This window comes from Theobroma cacao, chromosome 7 (assembly GCF_000208745.1).
Source record: "Theobroma cacao cultivar B97-61/B2 chromosome 7, Criollo_cocoa_genome_V2, whole genome shotgun sequence".
Taxonomy (NCBI): Eukaryota; Viridiplantae; Streptophyta; class Magnoliopsida; order Malvales; family Malvaceae; genus Theobroma; species Theobroma cacao.
This window is the reverse complement of record NC_030856.1, coordinates 6722970-6735952: the sequence shown is the minus strand read 5'-3', so window position 1 is coordinate 6735952 and position 12983 is coordinate 6722970. Positions and strand designations below refer to the sequence as shown.

General features: G+C 35.8%; 1 protein-coding gene across 1 annotated transcript; it reads left to right on the top strand.

Annotated features, from left to right (window-relative positions):
* On the top strand, window positions 5981–10128 carry LOC18594193 (receptor-like protein 12). Its single transcript, XM_018124274.1, has 7 exons — window positions 5981–6561; window positions 6748–7189; window positions 7556–7836; window positions 8361–8813; window positions 8967–9020; window positions 9155–9212; window positions 9907–10128. Exons 1-7 carry the CDS (start codon window positions 5981–5983, stop codon window positions 10126–10128), a joined length of 2091 nt encoding a protein of 696 aa, XP_017979763.1.

Sequence of the window (12983 nt, the reverse complement as noted above, 5' to 3'; positions counted from 1 at the left end):
GCTTCTTTTTTGTTCACTCCCTACTCTTTTTGTCCACGGCAAATCTATAATCAAAAGCCATTAAAAATATCTCAAAATGTTTATAAGCCTTTCTTTGGAGGTTTCTATGAATCTTTTGATGAGAACAATGAGTTTTGTTATGGAAATTTTCCAACTGACTCATTGTTGCAAATGATCTAAGCGACAGCTCCTGGAATGGACTCTTAACCGTGAAGAGGTAGGTTGCAAACCACATTAATTCTATAATTGTTGTATAATTGCTAGTTCGAAATGAAAAGGATCCAAATATGTTACTATAACAATCCAGGGTAATCTTAGTACTTACAGTGCCTGACGGTAACAAAAATGGTGGCAAAGAAAAAAAAATGAGAGAGCATAAGAGAGAATTAGAGAGAGAAGTTGAGAGAAATAGACGTTGAGGAAGAGAAAGAGTGAGAGTAAGAGATTGGTTAGATTACCGTAGCTTAGGAAAGACTGCAAGAGAGGGAGAAGGGTGGACACGGGCGGCAAACTGGGAAGAGAGGAACAGAATATAGGATTTTTTGAGGTGGACAAATAGGGTCTTCACTGCTTTCGTCAATAACGTGAGCAGCAGAGTGCAATGGAAATACCTAAAAAACTTTTTTGACCGATTTGGAATCGTTGTGGATTTCTTTATTCCAAAACAGTTAGAAAAAAGAGAAACAAAATATACTTTTGTCCGATATCGCTTTTAAGATGAGCTGTTAAAAGCGATAAGGTATGGCCAAAATATTGAACTGGATGGAAGGTTTCTGATAGTCAAATAAGCTGATAAGGCCAAGGATGGAAGCAGAGGAAGGAACCAAATGGTCCAAAAAAAGATAAAAGAACTTATCAGAGAAAGAGGCATGTCGTCATACAAAGAAGTAGTAACTAATGGTATAATAGGAGAACTATCTCAAAGGCAGGGATTGGTTTGAATAAGGTGGATGGAATAAGAGTTGAAATTACAGGGGATGAGGTTGAATGGCTTAGATGTAGTGCTTTAGGGCATCTCGAAAGTCATATATGTTATAGAGAGGTGCAAAGTTATTTGCAAAAGGAAGGTATTATGGTGCTTGTGAGACAAGCAGGAGGCCTCAACGTGATAGTCACTTTTGGCAACAAAGGTGAAATGGAAGTCGTGCTTGACCAATATTATGACATTTTCTCAGTTTGGTTTGAAAACATCAAGCCATACAACATGGAGAAAGATGAACGGAGATACCAAGTATGGGTGAAAATTGAGGAACTTCCTACTCATCTATGGAACTTGAAAATGTTTGAAGAAATTGGTAATTGCTGGGGAAAGTTTCTTAAAGTTGACCAGGAAACTGAAAGGAGAAGTCGGTTGGATGTGGCTGTCATCAAAGTTGAAATAATGAGCAAAAAGAATGTCCCCGTGAACCAACAGATCATAGTGAATGGGAAAGCATACATAATGAGAACATCGATCATTAGGGAGGAATCATGTGATATGGAGAGGCAAGCCTGCGATGAGGCCTTATGCAAAGCATGGGCATGTTGTGAACCAAGACCGATAGAGCAAAATGAGGTCTGATGGGTGGAGAAACATAACACAATGGGGAGGAAATCAACCACCATGGATGATGATGAGGTGGCACTTAAGGGGAAATCAATGGGTCAGATAAATTATAGGGAACAAAACCAAGGAAAGGTGATAGAAAATAGATATGATGCACTTGTTTCACTTAAGAGAACACAACAGAAAGTTGATAGGACTGTTCAGAGCAAGCCAAAGGGGGGAAAAGAGAAAAGGGAGGGAAATTTGAAATCGGGGAAGAAAGCCACACACATTGAAATGGAAAAGGAGAAGTTAGGGTCAAACGAAAAAGAAAGTGGGGCCAATCAACAAAGTAGTAGTCCAAAGTCAAAAAAAGCAACATGTAGGCCATCAAGAAAGGGCAAGGAAACATGTATAGTTTCATAAAGAGAGTGGGCCACTAGTGAAGGTTCTACAAGCCCAGAAGAAGAGATGAGAGGCTGGAATTCTGCATTTCAAAGAGGGAGAGAGGGCCTTCATTACCTGAGAATGGATTACGGGCCTAGTGGGGCAAAAGATCAAGATAGGAGAAAAGTAAGCTTAGGCTTACAAAGGAGAAACAACTTGTGTGACAGCTCAAAAGTTGGTTCAGTTGATAATCATCAGGAAAATAGAAAGGGGAAGAAAAATTAAGAGAAAGATAATACGATAGGACAAAGAGAATCTAGTGAAGGAGAAAGGTGTTTTGGTGGAGGAGCTCAAAGCTCAGTCCATGAAGAGAGGTTAAGGGTGGTGGAAACCAAGCTAAGAAGACAAGGAAAGGTGTTGGAACAGAAGTTTAAAGATCCGGGTTTGTCAATGTCAAATGATATAATGCTTATGGACCTAGTTAAAGAGAAAGATGAAGGAAGGCAAAGGAGAATTAAGTCGAGGGAAAGCAAGGACAAAAAGAACAATATGGGACAAAAGAAAATAAAGGATCAAGAAACAGAAGGAGGAGCAAAGGAAACAGAACAAACAGAAATAACGGCAATAAGGGAAGGGAAAGTTAATGTAAAAAAAAAAAAAAACAAACAATAAAAAAAGGTAAGAAAGAATTAAAAAAAAATAGAGTGAAATCACGAAAAAAGAAATTAGAGGGACTTCATGGAGAAATTTCAAGGGTTGATTCAAGATGTGAAACCATATGGAAGGAGGCATTGCAGACTATGGAGGTAAGCAGATGCTTAAGTTTGGAATTTGATGCTGAGAGGAACGAGGTCTTGAAACAAATGGCAGAGGCAGAGGAAGGGAAGAAGTAAGGAACACCAAAACAGGGAGTCAGGTAAGAATTTCGGTGTTGTGTTTTTTTTTTATGAATCTACTATCATGGAATATCAGAGGTTTAGGTAGGGGAAAAAAAGGAGAGCACTGAGGAGAGCCATTGGCAGATGTAAGCCAAATATGGTTTTTGTACAGGAAACAAAAGTGCAGAATGTTTATGAAGGAATGTATGAGAGACTGTGGGTTAAAGATAAAATTATGAGTAATGCTGTTAGTTTAGATGGTAGAGTAGGAGGTTTATTATGTATGTGGTAGGAAAATTTTTTTCAGCTAGAAGAGGTGATTAGTCACAGAAACTACATTATTCTTATTGGGGTGATTACTAAGAGCAATACTAGGTGTGGTCTTGGGAACATTTATGCACCAAATGATGAAAGAGATCGAAATGAAATGTTGGAAGAATTAAAACAAATTGTCACTGGTAATGATTTATGTTGGGTACTGGGAGGAGATTTCAACACAGTAAGGATAGAAGATGAAAGAATTGAAAGAGGAGATGTGAGAAAAGCTGCTGCATGATTCAACAAATTCATCAATGAGGTGGGGTTGTTTGATTTACCACTGGTCGGATCTAAATTCACTTGATGTAACAATCTAGAGGATCCTACTTTTAGTCGACTTGATTAATTCTTGGTGGATGTGAAGCTGATGGAAAATGACAACGAACTGGTCCAGAGGTGTTTACCAGTCTCCATTTCACAACCCGATCATCTTGGGCCTAGGGAGAGTGGATTGGGGCCCCAGACCTTTCAAATTCTTCAACCACTGGATGGAAGAAGAGAGTTTCCATAAGTTAGTGAAAGAGTACTAGAGGACTTCGCAAGGCTGTGGGGGGAGGAAAAAAGGTATATGGATGAAACTCAAGGGATTAAAGCCAGTGTTGAAAGAATGGCAGAAAAAAGCATTTGGAAACATAAGTGAAAAAATTACAAAATTAAAAGTTGAGCTACATGAAATTAATGAAAAGTGGCAACAGGGAAGGGTGGAAGAGGGAGAGCGTCAAGTTGTGATGAACAAAATAGCTGAACTTTGGGGTTTGTACAAAAAAGAAGATAGGGAATGACATAAAAATCATGTCTTAAATGGGTAATGGATGGGGATCGTAATACCTGATTTTTTCACACCATGGCCTCCATTAGAATGCGTAACAACACAATTCGACATCTGCAAATGGGGAATCTAAGCATCAGTGAGCCAGAAGGTATCAAAAGTGAGATTGCCAAGTACTTTACTGATTTCTACAAAAGAAGAAAAGTGTTGCCTTTAAAAGAATTTCATTGTCAATTTAAAAATTTGAGTGAAGAGGCATCAAATTTTTTAGAAAAAGGTTTCTCTAGCAAAGAAGTGTGGGAGACTATATGCAGTTGTGATGGAGAAAAAGCACTTAGGCAGGACGGCTTCAACCTTAGTGTTTTTAAGAACTAATGGCACTTGGTTAAAGAAGAAGTTATGAAGTGTCTTGAGGATTTTTAGGAAAAAGAACAGCTTGAAAAGGGATTGAATAACTCTTTCATTACGCTAATCTCGAAAGTCTCTAATCCAAGCCCCATCATGGAGTTTAAACCGATTAGTCTTGTATGGAGCTTATACAAGATTGTCGCAATGCTCCTAGCTAATAGGCTCCGACTGGTCATTGGTGAAGTTATTGGAGAGAAACAGTTTGCTTTTGTAAAAGGAAGACAGCTTATGGATTGTGCTCTCATTGAAAACGAAGTTATTGATCTGCTGAAAAAGGGACAAGAGGTAGTCTTTCTTTTGAAAGTTGACTTTGAAAAGGCCTATGATAGTGTGGATTGGGGATTCCTTCAGTTTATTATGAAAAAAAATGAGGTTTAGGGAAAGGTAGAGAAAGTGGATGAGGGGCTATCTTCAAACAGTGAAAATCTCTGTGCTTGTGAATGGAGTTGCTACGGAACCTTTTAGGATGGAGAGAGGACTTCGATAGGGTTGCTCACTCTCCCTTTTTCTCTTCAACATTGTGGCAGAGGCTTTTAGTCGACTCATGGAGAAAGCTGAAGCTTTCGATATTCTTCAAGGCGTACCAATAGGTAACAATGACCTCTTAATCTCACACCTTCAATTTGCCGATGATACCATGGTTTTTTGTAGACCGAAAGTTGAGAATCTCAGCATTGCCAAAAGAGTCTTGAGATGTTTCCAACTCATTTCGGGGTTAAAAATCAATTTCAACAAGAGTAGGGTGATAGGAATAGGAGTGGATAATCAAACATGGAGAAGGGGGGTGGAAAGTATAGATTGTAGAATAGGAGAAATACCCTTTGTGTATCTAGAACTTCCAATCGGAGCCAAGCAGAATTCTGTTAGAATGTGGAATCCTATTATTGAGAAATTTGAGGCTAGGTTGGCAAGATGGAAGGCAAAGGTGCTAATAATAGGTGGAAGGGTCACTTTACTCCGGTCGGTCCTTACAAGTCTCCTTATTTTTGGAGGCTAAGGAAGTGGATCATGCACGTTGAAAGTTTGAAAAGGAACATTAAAGGGTGGGAAGTCAACCATATCTTTAGAGAAAAGAATCAATTTGCATATAGTCTAGCGACAGAAGGGGTCAGACGTTAAGAGGATTTATTGAATGCCTTTGAGTAGTAAAGAGGCTGGAGATTTTTATTCTTTTTCTTTGAACGGCTGCGTGAAGAATTCAAGCTTCAGGTTTGATCGTTTCTCTCTGTTGCTTTTTGACATTTACTTGGCTGAGATGGTTAGGCTTTTGAGCCAAGGTCCGTGATATAAGGGCCTGAGTTTTTGATCAGATTGCAAGCTTGCTGACTTTCCTTTCAAGAATGACTTTTGCACAAGGAGACTTGTGGTTTCTTATTGAGGCTATTTGCTGTTTCATTTTGTTTTTTGTATATTGATGATAGGGGTTTTTATGGGGTTCTTTGTAAGCTGGTTTTCTTTTGGCAAGATGACAAAATTTTGAGATGATATGCTGATCAAGGCATAGCATCTTAAAATCATGTGCTCTTTTGTTCTCTAGGGAGCCTATTCCTGGTTTCTGATAATGAAATCCAATTAATTTTTTTTAAAAAAACAAATATGGTGCCATTGCAGCCCTTGGAGACGGACAAACCACCTCACTTACTTAGTTCCTAAATAAAAGTTTGAAGCTTGCACTACTCTAATAAAAGCTCAAGAATGTTCGTTGTGCAAATCTTTGTTTATGGTACTCCGGAAACTAAATGTTACCTACAAACTAAGCCTAATAATCTTGTGAACAATCTTCTGTCATCTCCTCCTCTTCCACAATTATGCCCTCCTGAACATAGTTCTGCTTTGATCCAGTTCAAGAGCAGCCTGTCTTTTCCTAGTTGCTTTGCCTGTGGTGATTCTTATCCTAAGACAGAATTCTGGAGCCAAAGTAGAGACTGTTGCTCCTGGGAGGGTGTCACATGCCATAGCATGACGGGTCACGTGATTGGCCTTGATCTCAGTTGTAGTCGACTTAAAGAAAGTCTTCCATCCAACAGCAGCCTCTTCCTGCTTCAGGATCTCCGTTGGCCTAACCTTGCTCACCTCGAGTTCACTGGTTCTCAAATTCCTCCTGAGTTTAGTAAATTGAGGAGTCTAACCTATCTCAATCTTTCTCATATAGGCATCGACTGTTCAGTTACAGAGCATATCTCTCCTTTGGCAGAACTGGGTTCACTTGATCAGTCATCTCTTCTTTTAAAGCTCGACAACCATCATTTTAACATGCTTGTGCATAACCTAACAAAGTAAGAAAATCTTTTCCTTGACCAAGTGGATATGTGTTTGGTTAGACCAAATTCCTTTCTGAACTTGACTTCCTCGTTAAAGTGTTTGAGTCTCTATGTCTGTCAACTGCAAGGGAAATTTCCAAGTGAAAATTTCAGCTTTCCATATCTAGAAAAAATCTTATTAATCCGTAATCCTAATCTCAGTGGTTATCTCCCTAAATCAAATCGGAGTACTTCTCTTAGATTTTTGCACCTTTCAGGAACAAGTTTCTTAGAGGAGTTACCAGACTCAATGGGAAATCTTGAAAACTTGGAAGAACTTGACCTTTCTTTTTGTCATTTCACAGGGTCAATCCCTTTATCTCTTGGAAACCTCACCAAAATTACTTTCTTACATTTAAAATTTAACAATTTTGAAGGTCATATTCCAGATGTTTTTGGGAACTTCAAGAAACTAATTAAGTTGTATTTTTCTTTTAACAATTTCCATGGTTTATTGCCATCATCAGCATTTAACCTCACTAGACTTACTGACATAGGCTTGAACAATAACCATTTAGCGGGACCCCTTCCAGACAACGTAAGTGGACTTTCAAATCGTCAAAACCTCCTTTATCTGCAAACTTGCTTAATGGCAGAGTACCAGGTTGGCTGTTTAGTCTACCAGTGAACCTTGCTTTTCCTGATCTTTCATCAAATAATTTGAGTGGCAACATTGAGCCATGCATGCTTTCAAAGCTTAGAAATTTACAAGAGATTGATCTTTCAAATAACGGTTTATTATCATTGAGTAGATGTAGCAATGATGTCAATTACCTTCCCCGAGCTATATACTTTGTCTTTCTCTTTGCGCAACATACAACAATTCCCAAGTTTCTGAAGAGCATCCGAGACTTTGTCCGATTTAGATCTTTCTAATAACAAAATTCAGGGTTCCATATCCAAATGGGAAGCCGAAGGGTGGGAGAGTTGAGATACTTGGACCTTTCTTTCAATTTGTTAACAAATGTAGAGCAATTTCCTGGGAAGACTCTTCAGACTCTTGACCTTCACTCAAATTCACTTCAAGTACCACTTCCAACTCCACCAATGTCAATACATCACCTCTTCATTTTCAGAAAATGAATTGACTGGAGAAATCCCTTCAGGGTTTTACGATATAACTTTCCCTCAAGTCCTCGACTTGTCAAAGAACAACTTGAGTGGGATCATTCCAAAATGTCTTGGAAATTGTGGTTCCCTGTCTGTTATGAATTTACGAATGAATAACTTCGATGGCAAAATCCCAAGAAGGTAGTTTGTAGAAAAGCATTAACCTCAATGACAACCATCTAGAAGGATCCGTAACACGATCTTTGATGAATTGCAGTGAATTGGAAGTTTTAGATTTGGGCAACAGTAACTTGAAAGACTCCTTTCCTCATTGGTTAGGTGTACTTTCATGTCTGCAAATCCTTGTCCTGCAATCGAATAAATTTCATGGGCCGGCACCAAATTTGAGGGGCACATCTATCTTTACTAGTTTGAGAATCATTGATCTCTCTCAAATGAGTTCAATGGCCACTTGCCAACTACATTCTTTCAAAATTTGAAGGCTATGAAGGATATCCATGTAGATCCTACCGGTCCATATTATATTGAAGAGTTATATTATCATGATTCCATAATTATAACAATCAAAGGATTGGAGATAAATTTTGAAAAAAATTAGATATTTTCACAACTATTGATTTTTCAAGCAATCAATTCGAAAGACAGGTTCCTGAAGTAATCGGAGAACTTAAAGATCTTTTGGTGCTCAATTTCTCTCATAACAGCCTTACAAGTCATATCCCACTATCATTGGGGAAGTTGTTAGCACTCGAATCATTAGATCTCTCATCAAATATGATTGAAGGAAGCATCCTTATGCAATTAAGGAATCTGATATTTCTTGCGGTGTTAAATCTTTCTCAAAACAATCTCATGGGACCGGTTCCTAAAGGAAATCAGTTTGATACTTTCACAAATAATTCCTACGTAGGTAACTTACGGTTTTGTGGGTTTCCATTGTCAAATGAATGTGGCGAAAGTGAGGGAAGAGAACCTCCTCCGTCAATATTTGATGAAGATGATGATAAAGGAGGAGCATTTACTTGGAAATTTGCAATGATGGGATATGGATGTGGACTTGTGTTGAGATTGAGCATGGGATACATTGTATTCACAACAGGAAAACCAGCTTGGCTAGTGAAGATAATCCAGAGAGCCCCACACCAAAGAGTCAGAAGGCAAATCCACAAACCTAGAGGAAGAAATAAGCCAATACGACTAGTACTCTGAAGACAGCTGTTCCATATAACTATAAGCAACTCTTCGAACTTTGATAAATAGTTTCCAATAAAGTTTTTAACTCTATGTATTCTTTTTTTTTTTTCCCATAGTGACCTAGTTGTCAAGATGTTGGGGTTCTTTACTTCTGTAGGATCTGCTAAAATGTAAGCTTCAGCTATTCTTTGTAAGCATGTAACATACTGCTGCTTGGATTCATTTAGTCCTTTTAGTAATATTGCAGAGAATGTTTTTTTTGTTTCAAAACTTTATGTCTTCTAGTTGTTGAGTTCTATACTAGGAAATGTTTGAAGTACATAGAGGAAATTCCAGATTTCATTACTGAAAGTTTCAGATCAGTAAATAATATTTTGTTTTTTTAGCTCTTTGGATTAGATTTTTCGACAAATCTGGATTTTCTTTTCTTCTAGTTTAATTCAATGCTTACTCACATTTACTATATAATCAATCCAAAAGATAAATACTAGTGATCTCACAATTTCACTTTAAGGCTACCTACCTAACGGTGGTACTTTTGATTCTGATATATTGGTTTTGGAAATCCATGTTTTCTTGACTCAGAGATTTCTAAATTTATTAAGAAGGGCCATTTTTTCCTTTTCAATTTGCTTTCCTAAAATACCAAAGGAAAGTGGAGGGAAACTCACTACAAGCACCTCATGTATGTATTAGTTACATCATTGATACTTAATTATTTCTTTTAAGAGTAAAATCAAAGTGCTGAGATGGCTATGTTCAGTTTCTAATTCTAAAGGAAAAGATTTGATTTATGGTAAGGTGTCAAAAGTCATTAACAGTTAGCCTTCCTCAAGTTTGATTTTTAACACAGGTTTGCAGCATTGATTTAACTCCAACAATCTTTCTCTAACGCACATTAAATCAGTAAATTAGCTGCTGCCAGTTACTGTAGAGTTTTTGCGAAAAGATTTCCAGAAGAACTGGAAAAGAACTTAAGAACTTAATGTCCACGGATTTGGCCCAAAGAGAATTAGATCATACAAGCCTTCAACATGGGCATCTTCTCACTGGTAGATTCTTGAAAGTGATTCAGTTAGAGCTATTAAATGGACTAAGTCCCCTGATTTGGCTCCATGGAATTTGAGGAATCAAGTGCTTCATATCCTTGTTTTGGCTAGTAAAGTTAAACAGTGGCAAATTCAACACGCTATTAGATCTGGAAACACTATTGCTGATTCACTTGCCAAGCCCGGTGTTGGGGGGGATCAATATCTGTTGTTACTTCACTCTGTTTAAGCTTCATCCTGATCTGCTTGAATGGATTTTGATTTTGCCGATTGTTTCATGGGATTCATTGCGGTTAATTATTGGTTGGTTCTCGCTTCTTTGAACCTTTGATGTGATTTTCGTTTCTGCTGGTTGTGTGAGCTTGCATTTCTTTGCTTCATTCTTGCGCTATTGGTTCTCTGTTTTATTAGTTTTTGGCTGCTGAGGGATGATTACGTGATGGCTTCTGCTTTTATTTTTGCAGATTAGTTTCAGCTCCTCGACTAATCTTTGTTGTTGCTGCTGCTTTTGCATTTCTTTGGGATGCTTTTTGTCCGAGTTGGTGAGTTTTTTTTTCTTTGGTTAAACCTATCCTCATTTTTTATTTTGATTGAGAAATCTAAATTATGTATGTTATCCTAATTTTATTTATAATTTAATTCTAATTAATTAACAGTATTATAATATAATTATTAATTAAATATTGTCATCTAACTAGATTATAGTATTGTCTAGTAGTTTTAACTAAATAATTTGTATAATTATCTTAACAAATTTGTTGAGCAAAAACTACATACAATCATTCGATAAACAACTGTATGAAAGAGATTGAATTTAAATGTGTACCTTCAACACGCTTTCGTGCTTTTTTTTTCTACAAGAACAGCTTTTCCTTTTTAACTTTTAGAAAAGTGCTTTTAACGTGAAAATGCAATTGCAGTGGAAGGATCAGAAAACTTTTCCAGCAATTTCCTATCTCAATAAGCATATCTCAATAACATATCTCAAATGAGATATTTCTCAGTCTAATAAGCATATCTCAATAAGCCTACAATAAAAGTACACATCAAATGAGAATTCAAGAAAAATATACAAATCCTACTAACGTCTCACAAGGGATAGGATACAGTGGCTTTGATGCTTTTCATTCTAACATGACACATACACTTTTCTTTTTTATTCCATTAATTTAATTTTGATTCTAGACATAAATTTTCAATTTGAGAAGACTTGACTTGAAATTCATTACTATAAAACAACTTAAAACATTTTGCAAAGACTTGAAAAAGAGATGTCGCCACTCCTCAGGTACTTCCTTTTTCAATTTAAACATAGTAGGTAATGTCAATGTTTGAAAAAAGTAAAGCATTTAAAAATCTAAATATCTTATTGAGCTTATTCTAGATCAAATACTAACATCCTAAGCAACAAATTAGAATGGGAAATAATAAAAAAATTTGAAGAGAACTTGTTAATTAAATTCGTACTTGTATAATAAACGATCTTATAGTTAAAGTGTTGATGGAAATTATGAATCAAGTTCCAGATATCCAATTATTAGCATTTATATTCTATTTTTTCGAATGATAAGTAATGAATGAAAAAATAATAAAGAAATGAAAAGGGAAAAGATACAAACAACTCAAAACGATGTTAACTTTTTGTTTAATTTAGAGATTGAAAATTAAAATTTTGATGAAAAAGTTAATAGTATATACTTTCATTTAATAATTCGAAATAAGAATTTTGATCTCTAATTTGGAGGCCAAGAACAACAATTTAATATACTTAAATAGGTATGTAGAAGGAAAAATATTATGATTCAATTATGTGTCGTCATGTGGACTTGAAATGTCATAACCATGTAATTAATTATAAAATAATTAATTTATTGATTGGATTATTTCGAAGACACAGGTGAACCAATTCACCTATGTGTCATATATTTATCCCTTGAGATAATTTGAAGATAATATTTAAATTAGACCAATTAAAATTTAATTATTGCTCATCCAATTTGATTCTAAATAAATCAAGGTAATTTAGAGATAATATTCATATTTTTGACCAATCAAAATTTAATAATTGGTCATCTAATTTGTCTCTAAATAAATCAAGATAATTTAGAGATAATATTCATATTTTTGGCCAATCAAAATTTAATTATTGGTCATCTAATTTATCTCTAATAAATGATAATTTAGAGGTAAAAATCAAATTTGATTATTTAATTTATCTCTAAGAAAATTTAGAGATAAAACTTAAATTTGGCCAATCAAAATTGAAAGACTCAAAGTCCGGCCAATCAAAAGACTTTCAATGAGTTATCAAAAATTACCTCTAATTAAATTAAGATAATTTAGAGATAATTCAAAAAGACCACATCCTTATCAAAGTCTCTCATCTAGCATTATAAATAGGGGCCTCCTCGAAGCCATTTGATTCATTCAGAAGCATTCGAAGATGGAGAACATTTGAATAATCGAGAAGAGTAAAAGATTTTTGAAGTGAAGATATCAAGCGGCAACAAACTTTGTGATCAAGATATCAAGTTTAGTTCGTGATAAAGATATCAAGTTGAGGGGGCATTTCCAGAAGGAGAAACATTATAATCCAATTGCCACCATGTGGACTTGATGATGTCATAATCATGTAATTAATTATAAAATAATTAATTTATTGGTTGGATTATTTCAAAGACACATAGTTGAACCAATTCACCTATGTGTCATATATTTATCACTTAAGATAATTGGAAGATAATATTTAAAATGGACCAATCAAAATTTAATTATTGATCATCCAATTTGTCTCTAAATAAATAAAAGTAATTTAGAGATAATATTCAAATTTTTAACCGCATCTGAGTATTTGGCTCATTGATTGGTGCATGATCCCCTACTTAAAAAAGCAAGGTTCGAATCATCTCCCTTAATTATAAAAAAAAATTCATATTTTTGACCAATCAAAATTTAATTATTAGTCATCCAATTTGTCTCTAAATAAATCAATGTACTTTAGAGATAATATGTCACGACCCGGAACTCCCTTCGAGCTCGTGACAATCGCTGCGGTGTCTCGATGGGCACTTATCTCTCAAAATG

Excerpts from the sequence above, each read along its gene's own strand:
- LOC18594193 (XM_018124274.1), top strand. The coding sequence starts at position 5,981 with ATGTTCGTTGTGCAAATCTTTGTTTATGGTACTCCGGAAACTAAATGT. Across the intron at positions 7,837-8,360 it reads GATGGCAAAATCCCAAGAAG|CCTTACAAGTCATATCCCAC; the intron begins GTAGTTTGTAGA and ends CTCTCATAACAG. Across the intron at positions 9,213-9,906 it reads TTACTGAAAGTTTCAGATCA|ATTCTTGAAAGTGATTCAGT; the intron begins GTAAATAATATT and ends TCTCACTGGTAG.